Below are 20871 nucleotides of genomic sequence, written 5' to 3' on the forward strand. Positions count from 1 at the left end.
ATACAACTAACTAATTAGATTGGGTTATCTCCTAACTTAGGATTAGGGTACTAACAACAAAATATTGATTAGTTACATGTTAATAAACTAATTATTCCGGATTGTGAGTGTGTGTATCTCTCACTAGAAGAGCAGCGTTTCAACTCAAAAACGTAACATTAATATGTTACTTGCAAAAGTAATATGTTACAAGTGCCATTACTTTGGTTCGAAAAGTTGTTACAATTCCTGCTATTTTGCTTCCGAAAGTAACATCTTATCATTACTGTTACTTTGCTTCCACAAGGTAAAAAAAAAGGTAAAGTGCTCCCCTGTGATTAGCATCATGCCATGAAGGTGTATAGGGGTGTGGGGATAACGCCCCACACTTTCTTAATCCGGTCGTTAGTGGGGGTGATGTGATCAGCATCATGCCCCTGACTGCCTTTATTCCCCAGGGTTTCCCCCCAGGTGCCCATGTCATTCGACGCTGGGTGGGGCCGCTTCCAACGTTAGAAAAGTTCCTGGATTTGAACCGGCTGGGGATCGAACCCGGTACCTTTAGCATGGTAGTCAGACGAGTTACCGACTGAGCCACTGCGGCCACAAGCTTCCATAAGTAACAAGTTATTCTCTACATAAAAAATACTGACTACTAAGTGGCATGGTGGTAAAGTGTCAGATTCACACACTGATGGTTCCTGGTTCAATTCCCGCTCATTTGCCCCTACTTTTTTTTCCTTTTCTAATAACTAGAGCAACTATTTATTGCAAAAATTCATCATCTATTTACTGTGTGAATTGTTGAGAAACTGGTACACTACCACTGATCTACAGGTAGGGTTACCAGATCACTGTAAGGGAAATGTAGGACATGCTGTCCCAAAATGTAGGACATTAAGTCAAAATGTAGGACACAAAACATTCTCATTAAATAATACATATTTCTATAGAACACTTTAGAAAGTAGTTGAATTTGAATTTGAATTTAAAATTTTGGGTGCGTCAGCACTTAGGCTATTTTGCACCCATCACACTATACAGGGCCCTGCCCCTTATCATTATCTAAAGTTGCATAACTAAAAATCTTAAAATCTTCTGACTTCTGTTAAAAGCTGAGGCTCTAAATGGGCACTCAGCACACACAAGGACAAAAAACAGGACAACACACACAAAATTATACTGGCCATAGTGCCAGTCGCCAGAGCCTCGTTAGTCTACAGTCCAGGGTGTACTACGTGGAAGTGAGGTTGACTTTTGGGCCCCTACGTGGAAGGTACCCCTTACACCCCAGAAAGTAGTTGACGCTTTTCAGTTTTAAAAAAATTAATTCTTAATGAATTTTTAAATGCCAAATTTCAAAACTTGCAATCATACTAATCAATGCACCTCTCACTACATGTCTCAGAGGAGACAATTTTTATCAAAATTTCAGGTTTAGCCAAACTATATTTATGTTAGAGTGGACAGTCAAACTCTTTGAAATTATAGGGACCAGTACCAAACAAACATTTTACAGACTTTATGAAAAAATAATTTCTCTCGTGAGTCTATTGTGCTGATGGTAATGAAAGTACTCTCTCAACATTTCAATTATGACCTGTAATGGCAAACAAATATTCATCAATTACCGTAATTGAAAATGGTTTGAGAAGTTTCATCTTGAGTAGTGTCCAGGGTGTCTACCAATATAACACATCCAGAATTCTTGACTTTTTCTGGACTTTTCTATACCTTTTTCCGTTTTTCTTAATGTCTATTTATTCAACCCCTTCTTAGGTAAAGTTGAAAATTAGTAATTAAAAAAATAAATATTTATTTAATGAAAAACCCTACCAAAGAGCCAGTTATGATGAAAACTGAAGCTGAATTTAAGAAGAGAATTAGATCTGCTTTCTCGTATTAATATAATACATCCTGAACTGTGTTTGGAAGATAAGCGAGGCTTTGGCGTCTACTCACAGCCAGTATAAACTTATGTGGGTCTTGAGTCGGTTGTCCCTATATGTTTGTGACTGTCCCTTCATCCATCTTATCTTACCACCATTCATCCTCATCCCTGCGATTAGCCAAAGGGACAGAAAAAAAGTGAAGTAAAATAAACTAAATCAACCAATCAGTCATTATGATAGCAAAAATTCTTGACCACAAAAATAATTTATTGCCTTTTTATTGACTTCTTGATCTACTTGTTAATTTCTTTATTTTTTCATGACTACCATGACTTTCTTGACTGGCAGACACCCTGAATAACTTTGTTCTCTATACCCCTGCTTTACAATCAAATTATCTTGAATATTGAATAAGAATGGGCAACACCTTGTTCCATCAGTATAAACCCTAAGGCAAGAAGTTTTGCTCAGGCATTGAACAGTGGCGTTATCAGAAATTGGTCCCAAGACTTTGTTCATTAATTGCTTCCGTTTTCCCATTTGTTTAATAGCAGGACAAACTTTATTCTTCTTGTGCAATTAGGGTGACCAGACACATACATTAAAAAAAGAGGACAGAGCATGGCGAAAAAGGAGGACAAAGTCATAAAAAAGAGGACACGGCAAAAAAAGGCTATACATTTGCCATTACTCATAATTTAATCAATATACAAAAATCTTACCAACATTTTGCTCACAGATGATTTTCAGAAGATCTCTGTCAAGAACCTCATCTTACCTTTAAGCAAAGAAAGCAATCTCCTAATCTGTTTTTTTTTTTTTTTTAACAAATTACAAAGAATATCTATAATTTGAAGCACAGAATTTTACTCCTTTTCTAATTTTTGGATATTAGACTCAAATATCTCCACAAGTGAATGCAAATGTAACAAGTAAGATTCGCTTAACTTATTTTGAAAAGCCAAATTAAAATTTTAGGTAGTTTGGATTGGGTAGAGAAATATGATTTCAATGCCACGAACATTTCTAGCACTCTTTCAACAGCAGGGGAAAGTGACAGCCACCTTACATTTACACCACGTTCGTTTCTTCCATCCTTTAAAACTGGATGTTTTATTTCGCATCGTTATTTCATGAAAGTAAATATTACGTAATAATCAAAATTCTCAGTACACATTTCTGTATCGCGTATGTATAACTCAAAAAGGAACTGGCCGACCTCTGTGTTGGAGTGGTTACCACACTGTGTCACAATGCCAGATGCCTCGGTTTCGAATCCCGGCCTGGGCATGTGTGTCGTTCATCAAAACCATCATATCATCGCTCATACTCATCTTCGTGATTAGCCAAAGTAAAATAAACCAAATAAATCAACCGAAAAGGAACTGCACGGACTACATGCGTTGCAGCAGTCTCAGCGCTTAATACTAATGACTGGGGTGCGGAAATTTGCCTATTTGCCTTTTTTATTCCTTTGTAGTAAACTATAGGCTTTCATGTTTAAACTTTAAAGTTCATTCCGAAAACACATTTTTATAGTTCCTATAAATTCCTATTTTGATGGTTAGTTCCTATTTTGCTTAATCGTGCCAAAAAAATGGATATTCTGCAATTTTTGCATACTTCAGCTTTTTCTTACGTGCATTTGGCTTTCCCTATACTGAAAGATGTAAGGTTTTGTTGATGTTGTACTCACTGAAATCTGGAATTCGCCAGATTTGATGGTCTGAATTGGAACATTGTTTTAAATATTTTTGGTTACAATGGTGCAAATTGTTTATTCATCATTTGTTCAAATTCGCAGTCGTTAGCACAAGTTCTTTTTGTGAGAATTACTTTAACAGACGATTCCCCGCAAATGTGAATTTCGATCAAAAGAGTATTAAAGTATGTTAATCGCTAGCGCACTTTTATAAGCTGAAGTGCTAATACAGTATAACTGTGCATTGTAAGAAGAAAATTTAAATAAGTTCACATCCATTGCCTATTTTAATGTCTTTTTTATTTAAGTGCCTTTTCTTAGTTTATGGTGCTTTTTACGTGCCTATTTTCATCATTTTGGTACCTATTTGACTGCCTATTTCAGAGGTTTTTAGTGTCTTAAATACGTGCCCTACTAATGACTCAGTCAGGAAAGTGATCGTATTGAGCTCCCAGATGCTAGGTGAGCATTGCTCAAATTAATGCACACCAAATGAAGCATTCTGTGTACAGCACATTTGCTATGGTCAATGCTATACTCTTTCCAAAAAAGGAGGACATTTACCAATTTCTAAAAAATCCGCCCGGACGCCGGACAGACACCTGAAAAGGAGGACATGTCCGGATAAAAGAAGACGTCTGGTCACCCTGCACAGTGCAATGACTGAATCAAAATAAATTTCACTATTGAGTTTGGAAGCGCAGTCCATAGACTTGTAAATTGCATGATTTTTTTCTGTTACGTATTTTCCTAATTAATATTAGGCGACACTCAAAATGTAGGACATTCATGATATTTTTCAAATTCCTCCCAGACGCCGGACATAAGGCTAAAATGTAGGACATGTCCCGGAAAATCCAGACGTCTGGTAACCCTATCTACAGGGGCACTAGGCACACTTAGAAAGCTTTGAAACCTTGAAGCACTTTTTCTTGGCAATGGCTGGCTAGTGTGCATTGTATCTTGGCATATCAATACCTATAGGGTAGCAGTCCCATTCGAAAGTCAATTTCCCAAGACATAACCTCTCCTTGTCAGTACCACCGTAACATTAACACATTTCATATTTTTGCTCCCCCTATCCACAAGTGCCTGTTCCAGTTGGATACGAGGGATACACAATATCAGAAATTTAATATCGTGATATATTGTCAAGAAAATATTGTTACAGACTATATGATAATATTTTTCCCATATCATGATATCAGCGATATATTGTCTCCATGATATATATCACCAAATATCGTGATGATATGTTGCAAACACTATACATATCACCAAAAAATTGTGATGATATATTGCCGACACAATATATATTGCCAAAATATTGTGATGATATATTGCCGACATGATATATATCACCAAAATATCGTGACACTATTGGATACTTGTCGTACTATTCCTGCTACATATACACCCTAAAAATGTTTGTTTATTTGGGAACAGTTACAAGATTTTTAAAAAAGGTCAATGAATGTCAGTTTAGTATGTTTGGTTCAAAATTTCAGTCTCTTAAGAAGAGAGATTTATCTGTTGAAAATATCAAACAGAAGTTCCTCATTAAAACATCAGAAGGCGATATTAAGTTGAAAGTTTTCAAATTGATTATTATAAAAGAAGCGGGATTAATTGTACAGCCGTGAAAAATTGGAAATGTTACCTAGGCCATATATTTCTCCCCCCCCATCATTATGAAACTCTTTGGAGTACACACATTGAACTTTAATCTTACGAGGAAAGGGTTAAGAATCAGAAGATCCAACATTGTCCATTCTTTGTAATTACATACTCTGTATGTAATTGCATCACTGCTGTACCTGACTTTCTAGACTAAGACACTCAAACAAGGAAATTAGCTATGTGCAATAATTGGTATTGAAACAAAAAAAATGTATGTTTAGAGGCTCCATGCAAAATGATAAAATATTTTTTCTCAAATCGTTTCACCTCATCAATAAAGAATACACAAATGAATATTTATAAAATTTATTGTCAAAACATACAATAAATTGTTCCCAGATTTACATCAAATCTCAAATTTAAAATGCAGGAATGCAATGAATGTCAGTGCAAATAGAAAAATTCTTAGAATTTTTTACATTTGGATCACAGGCTCAGTAGAATTAATCACTTGCACAACATCACTAACATGTAATGGTACCCTGGCAGCATGTTTAAACATCAAACACTACACAATATTAATAAGTATGCTTTTATTTTCTCCCAAAAGAGGAGAAAAAACCTTAAACTCTCTCTCACACACACACATGCACAGAATTAACAATAACAAAATAACTTTTGAAGAAATTTATGACACATTTAAAACAAAAAAATCTTGATAAAATGTCCAAAAAAAATTCAACCACATCTTGAAAAAAAAATTATATTTAATGCCCAATTACCCACAAGTTTCTATGCACATTCATCTTTCCTGACACAATCTTTAAAAGAGCATTTCAATCCAAATAACTAGCAGAGAGGAATCCAAACTTAAATGTTGATTTCACAACTGCCTTTGTCGATTGTTCTGAAGAGGATTTTAGGCTGCTAACTTTCTTACAACGTTGCATTCAATAACATTGGCACTACTACTTATTAATGACACTATCTCAACACCATTATAGTCTTACTTTTCCATCCATTAGATCTGAGTATACTTGTTCTGTCAATTCTGTATAGTATCCAGTCTTATCCATGATGAACAATTTATCTTTGATCTTGGTTCGATTGTATCCCTCCACTTGCAGATCCCGTTTCTTGAGCTTGTATGTTCCTGGTAAAAAGAGAGTTTTTCTTTTTTATTTGGGTTTTTACATTCATAAAAGCATGGGAATGAGCTGAAATTTTTGTAAAGGGGTCAAGCTGATAAATCTTGATTAGTATAAATAATGACTGTAATTATTATTACCACAGTTGTTATTTTACAATAACTATTATATACTAATAATAATAAACTCATTTTATTCCAAATTATTATTATCCTTATTTTTTTAATTATTATTATAAATGAGAGACTTTGTTAATTGATGTGCCATGATAGATTGTTCTCATTCCACCAGATGAGTGAATATCCAGCACAACAGTTTATTATTATTTACATTTCATGCAGTTAGTGTACTGAAATTAAGTTATTATTTTTTGTTATTAACTTTTCCCCTTGTTCAAGGAATGGTTTTATAAATTAGGGAGAAATTGTATTCATGAAGTTTATGTGGTGTAACCTCTTTCATAAAACTATAATTTTTGGAATTTCGATAACTGTGGAATCATTTATTGTTTAGATTAAATGATAGAAGATGAAACTATGAGGGCAGTCAAATGAAAACCGAACACCCACTACAAACTGACAATGGAGTTTGTTTTATTCAAAAGTAATTGCCACAAGTGTTAAGACATTTATCCCACTGGGAGACGAGACGATCAATTCCAGTCTTGTAGAAAGAGGTAGGTCGCTGACGGATCCACAACCTCACCCACTGTTACACTTCCTCGTCCGAATGAAACCAACGTCCACGAATGTCTTTCTTCAGGTCACCAAAAATGTGGAAGTCAAGGGGAAATATCGGGGCTGTATGGAGGATGTTCAAGAGTTTCCCGGCCAAATGTCTGAAGCTTATCCCTCACCAGATTGGCAGTATGGGGACGGGCGTTATCATGCAAAAGGATGATTCCATCCGACAGCATTCCAAGGCATTTTGACTTTATGGCGCATCACAGTTTCTGCAACATGTCTGCATAGCGTTGCACATTGATTGTGGCTCCACGCTCTAGGAAGTCGACAAGCAGAGGGCCCTTGCAGTCGGAGAAGAAGCTCAGCATGACCTTACCGGAACTCATATGGACAGCTTTGGATTTCTTTGGCGAGGGAGAATCGACATGTTTCCATTGTTAGCTTTGCTGTTTGCTCTTGGGCTCAAAATGGTGACACCACGTTTCGTCCCCTGTGACAATACATGACAGAAACACATATTCTTCCTTGTGGTATTGCTGCAAATGACTCAGACATGCAGTCATTCTGTCAATCTTTTGTCCCTCCGTCAGTTGATGTGGAACCCACTGCGTTCAAATTTTTTGGAACTGCAGGTGATCTTTCATAATGGCATGCACAGCCATGACTATGCCAACCTGAAGACGAATTTCTTTCTCTGTGATTCGTCGGTCTTCCCGGATCAGACCATCGATCCTCACAATCACATCAGGCGTAATTTCTCGATGGGTCTGTCCCGGGCGCGGATCGTCTTGCAGTGATGTGAATCCTTCGCAGAATCTCTTCTGCCACTTGTGCACACTTATCAGGGACATGCAGTGTTCGCCATACACTGCAGACCTGCGACAATGAATTTCACGTGTTCCAGCACCCTCAGCCACCAAGAAACGAACCACACCTCTCTGCTCTTCTTTGCTTGCCTCCATTTCCAATGCTGGACGGACACACTTTTCACTACTCTCACCTCCTGAGCAATGACGAAGCAATTGTGTGGACCTGTGCGTTTTCACTATGCATTTCTCTTACCCTACAGATGGCAGTATCGATACGTAACAACAGTGTTGCCAACTTGCAAGGAATGTGTTTTATGGTGGGTGTTCTGTTTTCATTTGACTGCCCCTCATATAACCTTTTTCCTGTATTTTACACTAAATATTTTCAATCTAATGCAGTTTTTACTGTGGTTATTCTGTTCCAATACTAACTAAATGTTCTTTATTTATGTATTAACAATAAAAATAAGCTTTCTACTTTTTGTAACTTGAAATGAATGATACTTAACTTCCAGGTGGGGTTGGCAGATACTTAGCAAAAGTCTTCCTAGCTGGGGAATATTACCCCACACCCCTTTCCATATCGAGCACTGATTTGTTTAGAATACCTCATAGGACATTCCATCTAGGTTATGTTTCTGTTGTTTGCAATACTCTTGTGGCTTTAAAAGGGAAGGGTGGGAGCAAATATTTAGATAGCATTGCAACATTAAGTCCAAGTACCGACTCTCCTAAATTATCTAGAAGAAATTAGTTCTAAACAGAAAATTTTGACAATTACTGTGCAATGGCACAGGTATTGGTTGGCAAATTGTCCATGACTATTTTCATTAATTATTCTCATGCATCCTATTTGCTTTTACTTAGCCTGGTGCAGAGGTTGTCACCAGCTTGTTTGACATTTAGTCAGGGGCGATTCCTCCATGTAGGAAGTGAGGAAGTTCCTACAGTTCATTTGTACTTATTTCGAGTTCTCTACTTTTTAGGAGTTAAATGGGTTTTATAAATTTTGAGCGCAATGTATGTTCAATTGTCTAGATTAGCTACTGTCAAGAGTTGACTGCTCTCGCACTCACCAGCACTCACCAGCAAAGACGATGGTCACAGCTTTCTGCCGCTCAATGAGGAACCTCGGCTATAATCCTACAGACAGATGGGTGAGGGGTGGAAGGGGCAGTGAAGGGAGGGAGGGTGAAGTTGCAAAGATCGGCGAGGACTGAGGAACCAGCAAGTTTTTCCTCAATCAGCGTTGCCAACCCCAGCAAAATGGTACTAAACCAAGCAGAGTTTGATATTTGTTGACACTTATGAGCCTGCTTTTGTCATAATGGGAAAATCTACCATAATCTGCAAACTCCAGTTCATGGGAGAGGGAAATCGAACTCAATGCAGTATGTTTTCAGGAAATAGAAATAATATTATTTCCAAATCTTATGTCTGCTTCACGAGAGGACATGTTTCAAACGAAAGGCAGTATGCCATTCCAGCAGCAAGCTTTTTTACAACCATGCCACGAAACATCCTCTATATTTTCTTCATCCTGCCCGATTTAGTTCGTCAGGAGATTGTATGGTAGGAAATCGGTAGAAAGTTGGGGGTAAACAATTTTCTAAAACCTTTTTAAGTTCTATGTTGAACCATGTCGTTTGTTGCACAATTTAAAAAAAAAAAATTGGGGAAAAATTTACACTAATACATAACTATGAAGAATAAGTAACGCAAGTTCAAAACTCTATAAAAGTAGATGCAGAATTACAATTATACTAAAAAAAGTAATTAATAATAAATCCTAGCACAATTTAGAAACATTTAGCATAATTTCGAAATTAAAGAAGCACTTTTTGTTATCGTGAATCCACTCGACGACAGGGAGGGAGAAGAAAATCGAAATTCTTGAAAAATCTGAAATATCGTTAATGTTATTTTCGTTGGTTCTTATAGGTTCACATTTAAATATTTCATAGTTCAAAGTCATGAGCAAGTTCTCCTTGCCCTAGCTTGAGCATAGGCCAGCAGCTAACATTCTAAATGCAAAGGATAGTACAAGCGATACGTGTGAATGTAATTGAATGCATTTTTCAAACCTTCCTCGGTTTACCATAAATTCTTCCTACACTCCGAAAAAGTCACGAGTCGCCACTGCATTTAGTTTCAGTTATTGCAGCTCTTATTGCATAAAACGAAGAGAATATACATCCTAATGGACAATTTATTTGGTAAAACTTATGCATCTCACTCTACAATGTCTGGAGTGTATGAAGTTATGGTGATTTCTTGAAGGAAATGAGGCATATAATAATTCACTACATTTTTCTATTCATATAATTGCATTGAAAATATTCTTCAATAGTTTACCTCCACTCCCTTTTATAAAAATCCTGGGTGAACTTGTCTCTGGATATCCTACACATATTAATTGTTTCGGTTAAAGTGGTTAGGTATGTCAGTGTCATTTTAGAAACTACGTGTTAATCTTACCTGTGAGTGGCAATTCGTTCATCACTCTGATGAATACAGGTCGTGCATAGCTAGGGAGATCCTTCTTAATCCCTTCTGCAAGAGACTTCATGTCGAGGGAATTATCCTCATCGACTATAGCTGCCATTCCAGCCCTGCCTTCCAGATTTGGAATCTGTTTTACGATTAATAAACATATAAGTGATGGAACATGATAAAATTAATGCAAGATGAAAAAGGCTTTTTCCCAAAAATACAAGAGATTCTGAAATGACGAACTAGTAAAACATTATTGTATTCTATTTAACAAATTATTAGGTTGAGCTACACATATATTATTTGTCCAACAGAAGAAAATAGGTATTAAAAGTTAACAATGTAAACTTACCTCCACACCATACACAACCGCATCTTTCAAGCCAATGACATTGCTAATAACTGCTTCGACTTCAGAAGTTGCCACATTTTCACCTTTCCACCTGAAATCCATTAAAAGTATAGAGTATATGAGGCAAGATAGGAAAACAAAAAATCTATATCATATGTTATATCATTCTTTGCTATGACAATATGATTTGTTTGTGGATTATAATGCTATTTTTCCACCATTAGCATTTTTTTCAAAATAACTTTGAGAGAATAATAACTAATGAAGAAAACAGGTTAGATATTATGAAGTTGTAAAGATAAAACCAAAGAACAATTGAAAATTACATTGTCCAATTGTATTAACTGCAAATTTGTTCTTTATGGGTCGCCTGAAAAATTCCCAATGTGCCAGTGGGGAGGGCATTCCAGTGACTTCTTTTAAAGTGTAGGAATTTTATATACAGTTATCCTCAACGTAACACTTATTAATAGAAGTAAGCTAAGTTAATTCATACCTGAATGTGTCACCCGTTCTGTCTTTGAAGTAGAAATATCCTAGTTCATCCATTTCCAAGATATCACCTGTAAATAAAGAATTTCAAAAATATATATTTTTTTATGTTTATGGAAGTACGACAGCAACAAATATGTGAAGAATTAGACCAATTTCATGCAAGGAACTAATCAGGTACCACAACTGTATGAAGTAATATTTTTAAATAACATTTTCAAACAAATCTACTGAAGTTGGTCAGGAGGACAAGACTCAACTGTAACTGATCTTCACATGCTCGAAATGAAACATAGTTTGTAATGCAACCTTTTATGACTAGTCAGTGGGACTTTCAGACATTGGAGCACCAAAGGAGGGGTACATGTGGGTCCTCCTTTGTACTTAATTTTTTAATTTCACTAACCTATCTATAATAGCATTCAAAACACTTTTTTCAGCAGCTGAACCCCTCTTCAAACATTTTCTGAGTACATCTATGTTTTCAGACATCACATGTCTCCCTTGGCCAAATGGTTGCTTAAGGTAATTGATTCTTATTTGGAAAGTTCTAGTTTCAAATCCCAGTATCAGACATCACAACCATTATTTTTTTTTTCATGATTTCTCTAAGAAACAGCTTTCAAATGCAGGGGCCAACCTCCATGGCAGAGTGGTTAGCACAGTGCACTATGAAGCTTGGGGTCCCAGGTTCGAATCCTGGCCTGGGTTTGTGAAAGTCCTTTCACCAATTGCATCATGCTATCACTCATTCTCATTTTCGCGATTAGCCAAAAGTGGCAGAAAAGCAAAGTAAAATAAACCAAATGAATCAATCTAATGCAGGGTTAATGAAGGAACGAGATGCTTCCTCCTATTTTCATGTATCTTTCCAACAACTTTCCCCACACCCACCAAGGTTAGCCTAATTATGCAAATAAGCAAAGGTAATTAAACCAATCACATAATTAGCCATTTCATGTGAAAGAGAACTAAATGTGGGTGACCAATCTCTCTTCTCCCAGTCATCTCAAAAATACTCGAAAGCAGTGGCGTACGCAAGGGGGGGGGGGGGGGTTACCGGGTTTAAACCTCCCCCTTGAGCTTTTGAAATATTATGGAAAATGCTGTAGAAAAAAATTAAAAATGGCTAATTTATCACAGTCAAAGATCTGCGACAGTAATAATAATAATAATAATAATTTGAATTATTATTCCCATGCAGCATGAAGAAAAATACAACATTCTAAAGACAATGTAAGCGGCCGCAAAGTTCAATTTTGCAATTATTTTTTTTTGCAAAAAGTCGCGCAGTGACTCTCAAGAATTGTGAAAATTCCTTGCATCCTCGCAGTGTGCCGATATTGCAAACGTTCTTCCCGGTACTGATTTCACATCCCCTTGCGAACTCTCAAGTGATGCTGAGTCTACATCCGCATCATTAAATAATGTTGAAGAAGTGCTTTGTGAATCACCTAGAAGTGATAAATGTGTTGGAATGTCTATAAACTTACTTTTCAACGAAAACATAGACTCAGTGGAATTTAGCAACATGTATTCTCGCACTTCATCATCATCCTGGGCGAGTTCCATAGGTAAAGGTAATGTAAATTCCCCCGTTCATATAGCACCGTGCCATGAAGGCACACGTATTGGTGTGGTGGGCCCCAAAGATTCTCGATCTCGAACTATTTTGCAGGTGATGTGATCAGCACCATGGTCTGGCAGCCTTTATCCCCCAGGGTTGCTCTCGGGTACCCATTGCTATGAGGCTGGGTGCGGAGACAAGGCTGGATAAATTCCAACCAATTCCGGGAATCGAACCCGGATATCCCACGAAGTTGTCAGACTAGACCAGCGTGGCTCCTTGAATGAGTTTCATATTTCGATTATTTCAATAAATTTAATATATTTGCTTGTTTTTATGGATTTTCTTCACACTTAAAATGTGTCACTTATCATATACAAATAACCGTTGACTAGACAATTATTTTGTAACAAAGAAACATAAGAAATGTAATTTTGTTCTATTTCTTTCATAAATAGCAGCTGCATTAGTAGTAATTATTAGTAGTATTTATAATTAACCTAATTAATTAATTAATTATAATAATTATTAATTAATTTATTATTATTATTATTATTATTATTAATTAAAGTATAATAAAACAATGGTAATGTGAATTTGTAGAAAGTTTTCGAAATAACACCCCCCTTGATGAAATCCTGCGTACGCTACTGCTCGAAAGGGTTATGTGCAATAGATTAATAACATTTTTCAACAAATTTTCCATCATTTCAGAACAACAACATGGTTTTTGCAAAGGAAAATCTACTCAATCTGCTATACGCACATTCACAGAAGCAATTAGAGAAATTTTGGATGAAAAAGAACACTGTGAAGGGCTCTTTCTTGATCTAACAAAAGCATTTGACACTGTCAACCACAAACTCTTGGTAAAAAAAAAAAATGGACCAGTATGGGATCAGGGGAGTAGCAAAAGAATGGTTTAAATCATATCTAATGGACAGGAATCAGATAGTAGAAATAACTCACATCGATGAGGATAATAACAAGGAAAATTATCGATCAAAGAAACAACGTATTACATATGGTGTACCCCAAGGATCCATTTTAGGACCCTTACTTTTTTAAATTTACATCAATGACCTTCCACAGAACTGTAAAGATGCAAACGCAACTCTCTTTGCTGATGATACAACTGTTCTTATAGCAGGAACAAACGCAGAACGGTTAAAACACAACATAAAGAATACGATCACGCATATCTCAGAGTGGATAGAAAAAAATGGTCTTGTGGTAAACACTAAAAAAAACAAATGCAATTAGATTTCAAATCAACAGCTGTAGCAGTGTAACTCCAGAAATTAACTTTCAAGATCAGGGCATAGAATATGTATCTAACATAAAATTCCTTGGCGTACAACTATCTGAAAATTTAAAGAGGGATCTACATATTGAAGCTACAGCAAACAAGGTTAGTGGGTTTTGTAAATAATGTCACAAATCTCTCTCTCTCTCTCTCTCTCTCTCTCTCTCTCTCTCTCTCTCTCTCTCTCTCTCTCTCACACACACACACACATGCATGCAAACGCACACACACATAGAAAGCTGTTTATATATAAAACAGTATTGTTTCACCTTTGCAACATAATTGCATAAACCGTTTTCCAGCCCTAATAATATTTACAGATGATCTTAGTGAACCAGGACAACGTTATTATATGAATTTCATATTATGTATGAATTCATATTATTTCATATAAAGAAAATATCATGTAAAATTTAATGTGAAAGATCTGCACTTTCCCACTAAACATCTATTGAAACTGGAACTTATAAATGTAGAGACATACATAAATTTGCAAAACATTACCTGAAACAAATGCTGAATCTCCAACAGAGAAAACGTTTTGGATAATTTTCCTTTCTGAAGCTTTTTTATCTGCATACCCAAGGAAGGAACTCATTGGAATTCTGCTGATTATTCTGCCAACTATCATTCCTGATTCGCCTGGAATTTAACATGTTATTACATTAGCATCTGCTCAAAATAGTGAAATGAAACATGAACAATATGATATAAATTGGTGTTAAGATACAAAAAGAAAAAAAACTTTCACAAATACTCAGATTAAAACTACTGTGCTCATCACCAGAAGTCAGTCTTACTTGAGGCTTCAGAAATTATCTTTTCATACCTGCTTGACAAGCAACACACAATCCATCAGGTCCTCTAATTGGTTCTCCAGTGTCCTCATCAATTTTAATTAACTGTACAGGATAAATACTTCCAGCATATCTTGGGACAAAACCTACTGCTCCAACAGTGTTGTCATTATTGACTGCAATAAAAAAAAGTATGATACAATATATTTCTGTTAAACCAGTTTTCAACTTGAACAAAATGTAGAGATAAGAGGGTGCTTAAGAAATTTATTTATTTACTTGTAGATATAAGTATTGTATTGTACTCTATCTAATTGAAATCAATTTAAATTGATTCATCACAATAAATATTGCATGGAATGTATTTTTAACAAATACAATTCTGATCCCAATATTTGTAATATCACCATTGCTGCATGCAGAAGCTCTCAACATTTCCATTTGTAGCATGTAAATCATGGGTACTGCTAGCAGGGGGAACAAGGGGTTGATTCCCTTCAATGATCCACGCAGGATGTATGTGATGTATTAGTGTATTATATACACAGTGGCAGATCCAGAAATTACCTTTCGGATGGACAAATTTTAGTCTGAATTTTAGCAAGTGTATCCTAACATACACTGGTATTGTTTTACATAAAGAATAGAGTTTAGCTCTGTTAGGTCTAGCAGTTAGCATATAGCTCTGTGAAAACAGGACTGGTAGCTTCGAATCATGGGTAAGGTTTGAATGCTAACAGTTTGTTTCGATTTCCAAAATTGATCCATTTCTTACAATAAACCTGAAGGTATAAATAATCTCCAGAATTACATGGTTCCTGCACAACATGGAAGATTTGAAAGAAAAACACACCTGTGCATGTAATTAGACCTGGTCTGGCAGTTGGGAAGGTGATCGCCCCCATTATCCACCCTGTGGATCCATGCCTGATTACAGAGCATGTCCCATCAAAAGTAATTGAAAGGTAATGATGGTTATGATATAGGCAGATAACAAAAACAGTTAGCTTAAGAGAAGAGGAATTTTAAAAACATGGCCATGTAAGCTATACAATGACAGTCAAATTCTCTCTGAAAGAAGCATGGTACCTTTATACATATATGCTTTTCGGGAAATTATGTGGCTTACCAAGATTAGCATTTCCTTCTGTTGCACCATAAAATTCTCCTATTTGCTTTATGTTGAATCGTTTTACAAATTCTCTCCAAATCTGAGGTCGAAGGCCATTTCCACACATCAAGCGTATGCAATGCTGAGTTTCTTCAGGTTTCTTTGGCACTGACAAGAGATATCGACATATTTCACCAATGTATTGAGCAACCTGTAAATATAATATTGTTTGATACTTTCTCACTATGTTCTTTTTGTAACAATTTTGCAACTAAAAGTCTGGTATTAATTTAATAATCCAGTATGACAAAACATCTATCGACATGCATGATATAGTTTGGTAGCACCAATAAAAAAAAATTGGGCACCATGGTTGTATAATTGTAAGCAGTGGCGTGCCCAGGATTTTCAAATGGAGGGGGTTAGATATACATTTTGTTAGTAGTCAGCCCCATTTTGCCATTTTTTCTGCATTTGATGTTCTTTTTTTAGGAATACTGGGCCAAAGGGGGGGGGGGTTAGAACCCCCACCAACCCCCCCCCTTGGGCACGCCACTCATTGTAAGGGTTTCAGGTTTGGTCCCCAGTGGAGGCACATTGCATAGAGATCTGGATCCTACATCTTGATTAACCCATTTAACTTTTATCTTCTCATATAATATCTAAGAAACTGAAAGTTAAAATATACAAAACAATAATTTTGCCTGTAGTACCCATACACCAAAAGAGGAACTTAAATTAAGAGTTTTTGAAGAAGAAAAAAAAACGTTTGAAAAATATTTAGACCTGAAAGGAATGAGGAGACAGGTGAGTGGAGAAGGTTACATAATTTAGAACTGCATAATTTGTATTCATGACGAGATAAATTTAAAATAATTAAATCAAGACTTAGATGAGCAGGGTATGTGGCACAAATGGAAGAGGAAAGAAGAGTTTATAGGATTCTTGATGGGAAACTTGATGGTAAGAGACCTGGAAGATGGAGGGATAACGTTGAGATATACCTAATGAAAATCAGTAAGGATGGAAAAGATCGGATTGAACTTGCCCGGGGTAAGGACAGATCAAAGGCTTGTGTTGCTGCAGCCATAAATCTCGGGTTTAAGAATGCTAGAGAGTTAGTTAGTTAGAGCATAAAGTGAACTTGAAACAAACTTTTGACCAATAAAGAATCCCCTCCCATTATGAATTTTTTGGGGATAGCACTGAGCACAGCAGTATTGAATAATTGAAATTTTTCAGATAAATGAAGTATAGTCATGTCTGCATTTCTTGACTATATTTACAAAGCCATGGTGGTACCCAGTCAACACACTAACATTGCCACAATGTTGTATGCATGTTATATTTATGATGAATGTTGTATGTAGGGGAACAACGTTGTGATAACATTGCATCAACGTTACAAAAAAAATATTCCACTGAATGCGCTTTAGTTGGAATGGTCACCACCACGAGCGCCACAAGCATCAGATCGGAGTGTTTTGTTTAATCTGAATTTGTGTGTGCTCTGGCCACCAAAGCTTATATTTCCTACAGCGTACATTAGATGAAAGTGCGACTCAAATGCAAAACAAACATAAGTTTTAGTAACACATATAAGGATAACTGCGATTGTAATTAGTGAAAAAATGTGTTTTATTATCCTTCGAAAGATGTGTGAATATTGAAGTTGTAAGGAATATCAGAAAATGAAATGTGGTGAATACAAGTGAAACTCCCATGATAAATATTTTTCCCAGACTATGTAATCAGGAGCTAAGTACTGCACAAAGAAACTGAACAGATCATGACAGTGATCGGTTAGTTCATATGAACTTTCCAGCCTGAGTATTACCAGTGCATGATTAGAGATCCGCTAGTTCATTGAACTCTCCAGCCTAATTATTGCCTATTTTTGTGGGAGCAGGAAAAGGTTTATTATCCATTTTGCCTTGACTCATCTCACTCAACAGGTCGCTATAGCTCGACCACAAGGAAAAAAACCTTCCGTCCAAAGCATTCGCGCAACTTCCCTGCCGTTATCGGTGTTCGGGGCAGTGTTGCCAGGTCAGATTTGAAAAATTCGGGAGATTGTTCCTTGGAAACCAGAAGTTCTGCTACAAAATCCGATGATCTAATAGAAGAGGATGAACGACGTTCTTGGGGGGGGGAAGGGCGGCATAGTTGTGTGCACTGGGGGGGGGGGGCAGGGGAGAGTGGCACGCATTGTTTACGGTGTAAACGTCACAGATACTTTTGTAACAATGGTGCTAAACCCAGCACCCTGTGTTTGGCGAAAATATACCGAAGATCTCCATTTCAGGAGTGGACATGTTTCAAACAAAAGAAAGTAAACCGCCCGAAGGAACCGACCAACATCTTTCATCTCTTCCGCATTTTCCGGTTAGAGGGTGCGTGGAAAACGTCCTCAAATTTGCCCTTTCTCAGCATTGACACAAGGGGTTGGGATGCCTCTATTATCGCGAGGAATTTTTATGACAGGAAATGGTAGAAAGTTGTGTTCACAGATGAAGCTAACGTGCCGCCTTTCGTTGTCAGCGATTTTCCACAATCTTTCAAGTCGAATGCTAACAATAACAAATCAATTTGCCTTCTGATGGTGTTCGTGTGCAGCTATCGATAGGGGTGGGCACGCGTCCTGCACCATAATGAAACAATGCATTACGTATGTGAAATATATTTGGTGAATTAGACAGCATGTCTTCCTCAATAATTCAAGATAGCAACGCTTATGCTAGGGTGCCACCCATCCTCCCCATCTGCTAGAAATACACACACACCCCCACAAACACATATATGTATAACATAATTTGCCCACGCTACGAAGTCAGTGTTTCTACCTAGTAAGGCAAGGACGTTTTTCACTGTGTCTGTGTCACTTCATCCATTTCATCAGTTTTTCATTCATCCATATTGTTGTACTTACCCGTAGAGGCACAAAAGCGACGTAAAATAACTAAAATAGAAATAGAGTTTAGGGTGGGATAAAATACAGCCATCTAAAAATAGTAATGTAGTAAAAGTAATAAAATAATGTCCTAGCACAATTGAGTAGCGTTTGACATAATTTCACAGTTCAAACAGCACTTTTCAGGGCTGAGTGGAGTTCCACTCCACATCTCCCCTCCATGTTCAAGTAAAGAGGAGCAGGAAACGTGTTTTTGAGCAGGCCGTCGGAGGTGCCATAGCAATAGTTTATTATGGAATCCTACCGAGAAATCAATAGGTCTGGCAACACTGACGTTGGCGACTCTGAAGGCTCCTTCCTCCTGTCTTTTTCCCCCCACCCGCCAGCGCGATGGGGTCTGCGCAGGTTTCTTTCCTTGTGGTTCCACTATAGGTGCCGTGGCTTGCCGCGAGTTGATAGCTTCCTGGAGATGAGGCTTTCCTTGAAAAGATTTATTATCCATGCACAAAGAAACTGATTACCAGGGTGTAGTTAGAGATTGGTTACTTCATCAATCTATCCAGACTAACAATTGCCTATTTCTGTGGAGCAGGAAAAGTTTTTATAAGCTGAAAAGAGAAACTGTGACTTTACAAACATGGGTTTTTCCTGTTGCGCATATGTATTATATACAAAAATGCCTTGGCAAGATTGCTAATAGTTTACCATAAGCATATTTTAAATACAGGCAGCAAGGTAATGTTGCAAAAAAGTTGTGGCAACGTTAACCCCTTACATGCCTAACGTTGCTACATAATGTTCAGTATATGTTGCCACAACGTTGTCAACCTACGTTGCAGCAACGTTGAAATAAATGACCCTTAAACGTTGACACAATGTTTTCACCACGTTGTATCAACATACATGGAACATTGTAACAACGTTAGGTATGTTAGGGGCTAACGTTGCCACAATGTTGTGGTAACATTACCTTGTTGACTGGGTAAAGTTTCTGACTGAGCCAGGTTCGATTCCTGGAATATATTATTTCAAGTGGGATTTTTTCCAGCCTGTTATAAATGACTACCTGGGAGGTAACCCAAATGAAGGTAAAAATAAATGGAGAATGATGCTGATCACGTCACCTCCATGAATGGCCAATATTGTGAATGTGTAGGACCCTACCTCCACATCGTCAATGTGCAAAGGGTAGTTAGTTTACTTTTTCTTATCTCTTATCTATAGCGTTCAATAGAGTAAATTGAATCATAAATTGTTTATGGATAAACTTAGTGAGGGTGAAATAAAATAAATAAATAAATAAATAAAGTGAACAGTGAGAGATATTCAATGCAAACTAAGTTTGTGAAAAGAGAAGTGATCAAAATAGTAATTACAAACATAAACAACACACATGAAAACTCCGTAATTTAAAATTATTTATATTTGTTTAAATTTCTGTATTTATTTGCAAAGCTTAAATGTAATATTGTAGTCAAAATTGTCAAGTATATTGTTTGTCCATTCCATTAAGTTTCCTCTGTTACTATAAGTAAATTGAATAAGTAAGCAACACCACAAAAAAACCTAAAATGCTAGAGAAATTGTAATTAACCTTACCGTACAATTGTATTTAACACAATCAGTCCAAAAATTAGAGGCGGAAAATTTTTTTCTGAGGACCACGGTGACACCCCCAATGAGCATTTGTCCAATACCAAGCACACCACCAGCTGAGTGGTAGAGTGGCAGCGGATCATATAACACATCATCCTTCCTTATTTTAAGCATGATGTTGAGTGCCAATGCTTGAAATACATACCTAAACAAAGTAAATTTACAATGTAATGAAATTAACATAGAAGACAAGTAAAAATTTAGCAAAACAGGTAACAATGGAAAAAATCCTATAACAATGCATGTTGAGTTGTAATTACTGGATAATTTTCCCAGAAGAGTAAAAGATTATGGCTAGTGATAAGAGATAATATATCAATTTGATATCATAGTCCATTGGTGCTGGGTGAACC

General features: G+C 36.6%; 1 protein-coding gene across 1 annotated transcript in view; it reads right to left on the reverse strand.

Annotated features, from left to right (window-relative positions):
• Nucleotides 1-5545: 5545 nt before the first annotated feature.
• Nucleotides 5546-20871, reverse strand: part of LOC145980399 (long-chain fatty acid transport protein 1-like) — a 48896-nt gene continuing 33570 nt past the window's right edge. The window contains exons 5-12 of the mRNA XM_083113471.1: nucleotides 20462-20663; nucleotides 15970-16162; nucleotides 14873-15016; nucleotides 14548-14685; nucleotides 11175-11241; nucleotides 10679-10769; nucleotides 10312-10465; nucleotides 5546-6346 (exon numbers count right to left, since the gene is read on the reverse strand). Of these exons, the coding sequence (XP_082969597.1) occupies nucleotides 6192-6346; nucleotides 10312-10465; nucleotides 10679-10769; nucleotides 11175-11241; nucleotides 14548-14685; nucleotides 14873-15016; nucleotides 15970-16162; nucleotides 20462-20663 (1144 nt within the window). The 3' untranslated portion in view covers nucleotides 5546-6191. The remainder of the gene's footprint in view (nucleotides 6347-10311; nucleotides 10466-10678; nucleotides 10770-11174; nucleotides 11242-14547; nucleotides 14686-14872; nucleotides 15017-15969; nucleotides 16163-20461; nucleotides 20664-20871) is intronic.

The sequence above is a fragment of the Lepisma saccharinum genome, chromosome 27, assembly GCF_977018435.1.
Source record: "Lepisma saccharinum chromosome 27, izLepSacc3.1, whole genome shotgun sequence".
Classification (NCBI taxonomy): Eukaryota; Metazoa; Arthropoda; class Insecta; order Zygentoma; family Lepismatidae; genus Lepisma; species Lepisma saccharinum.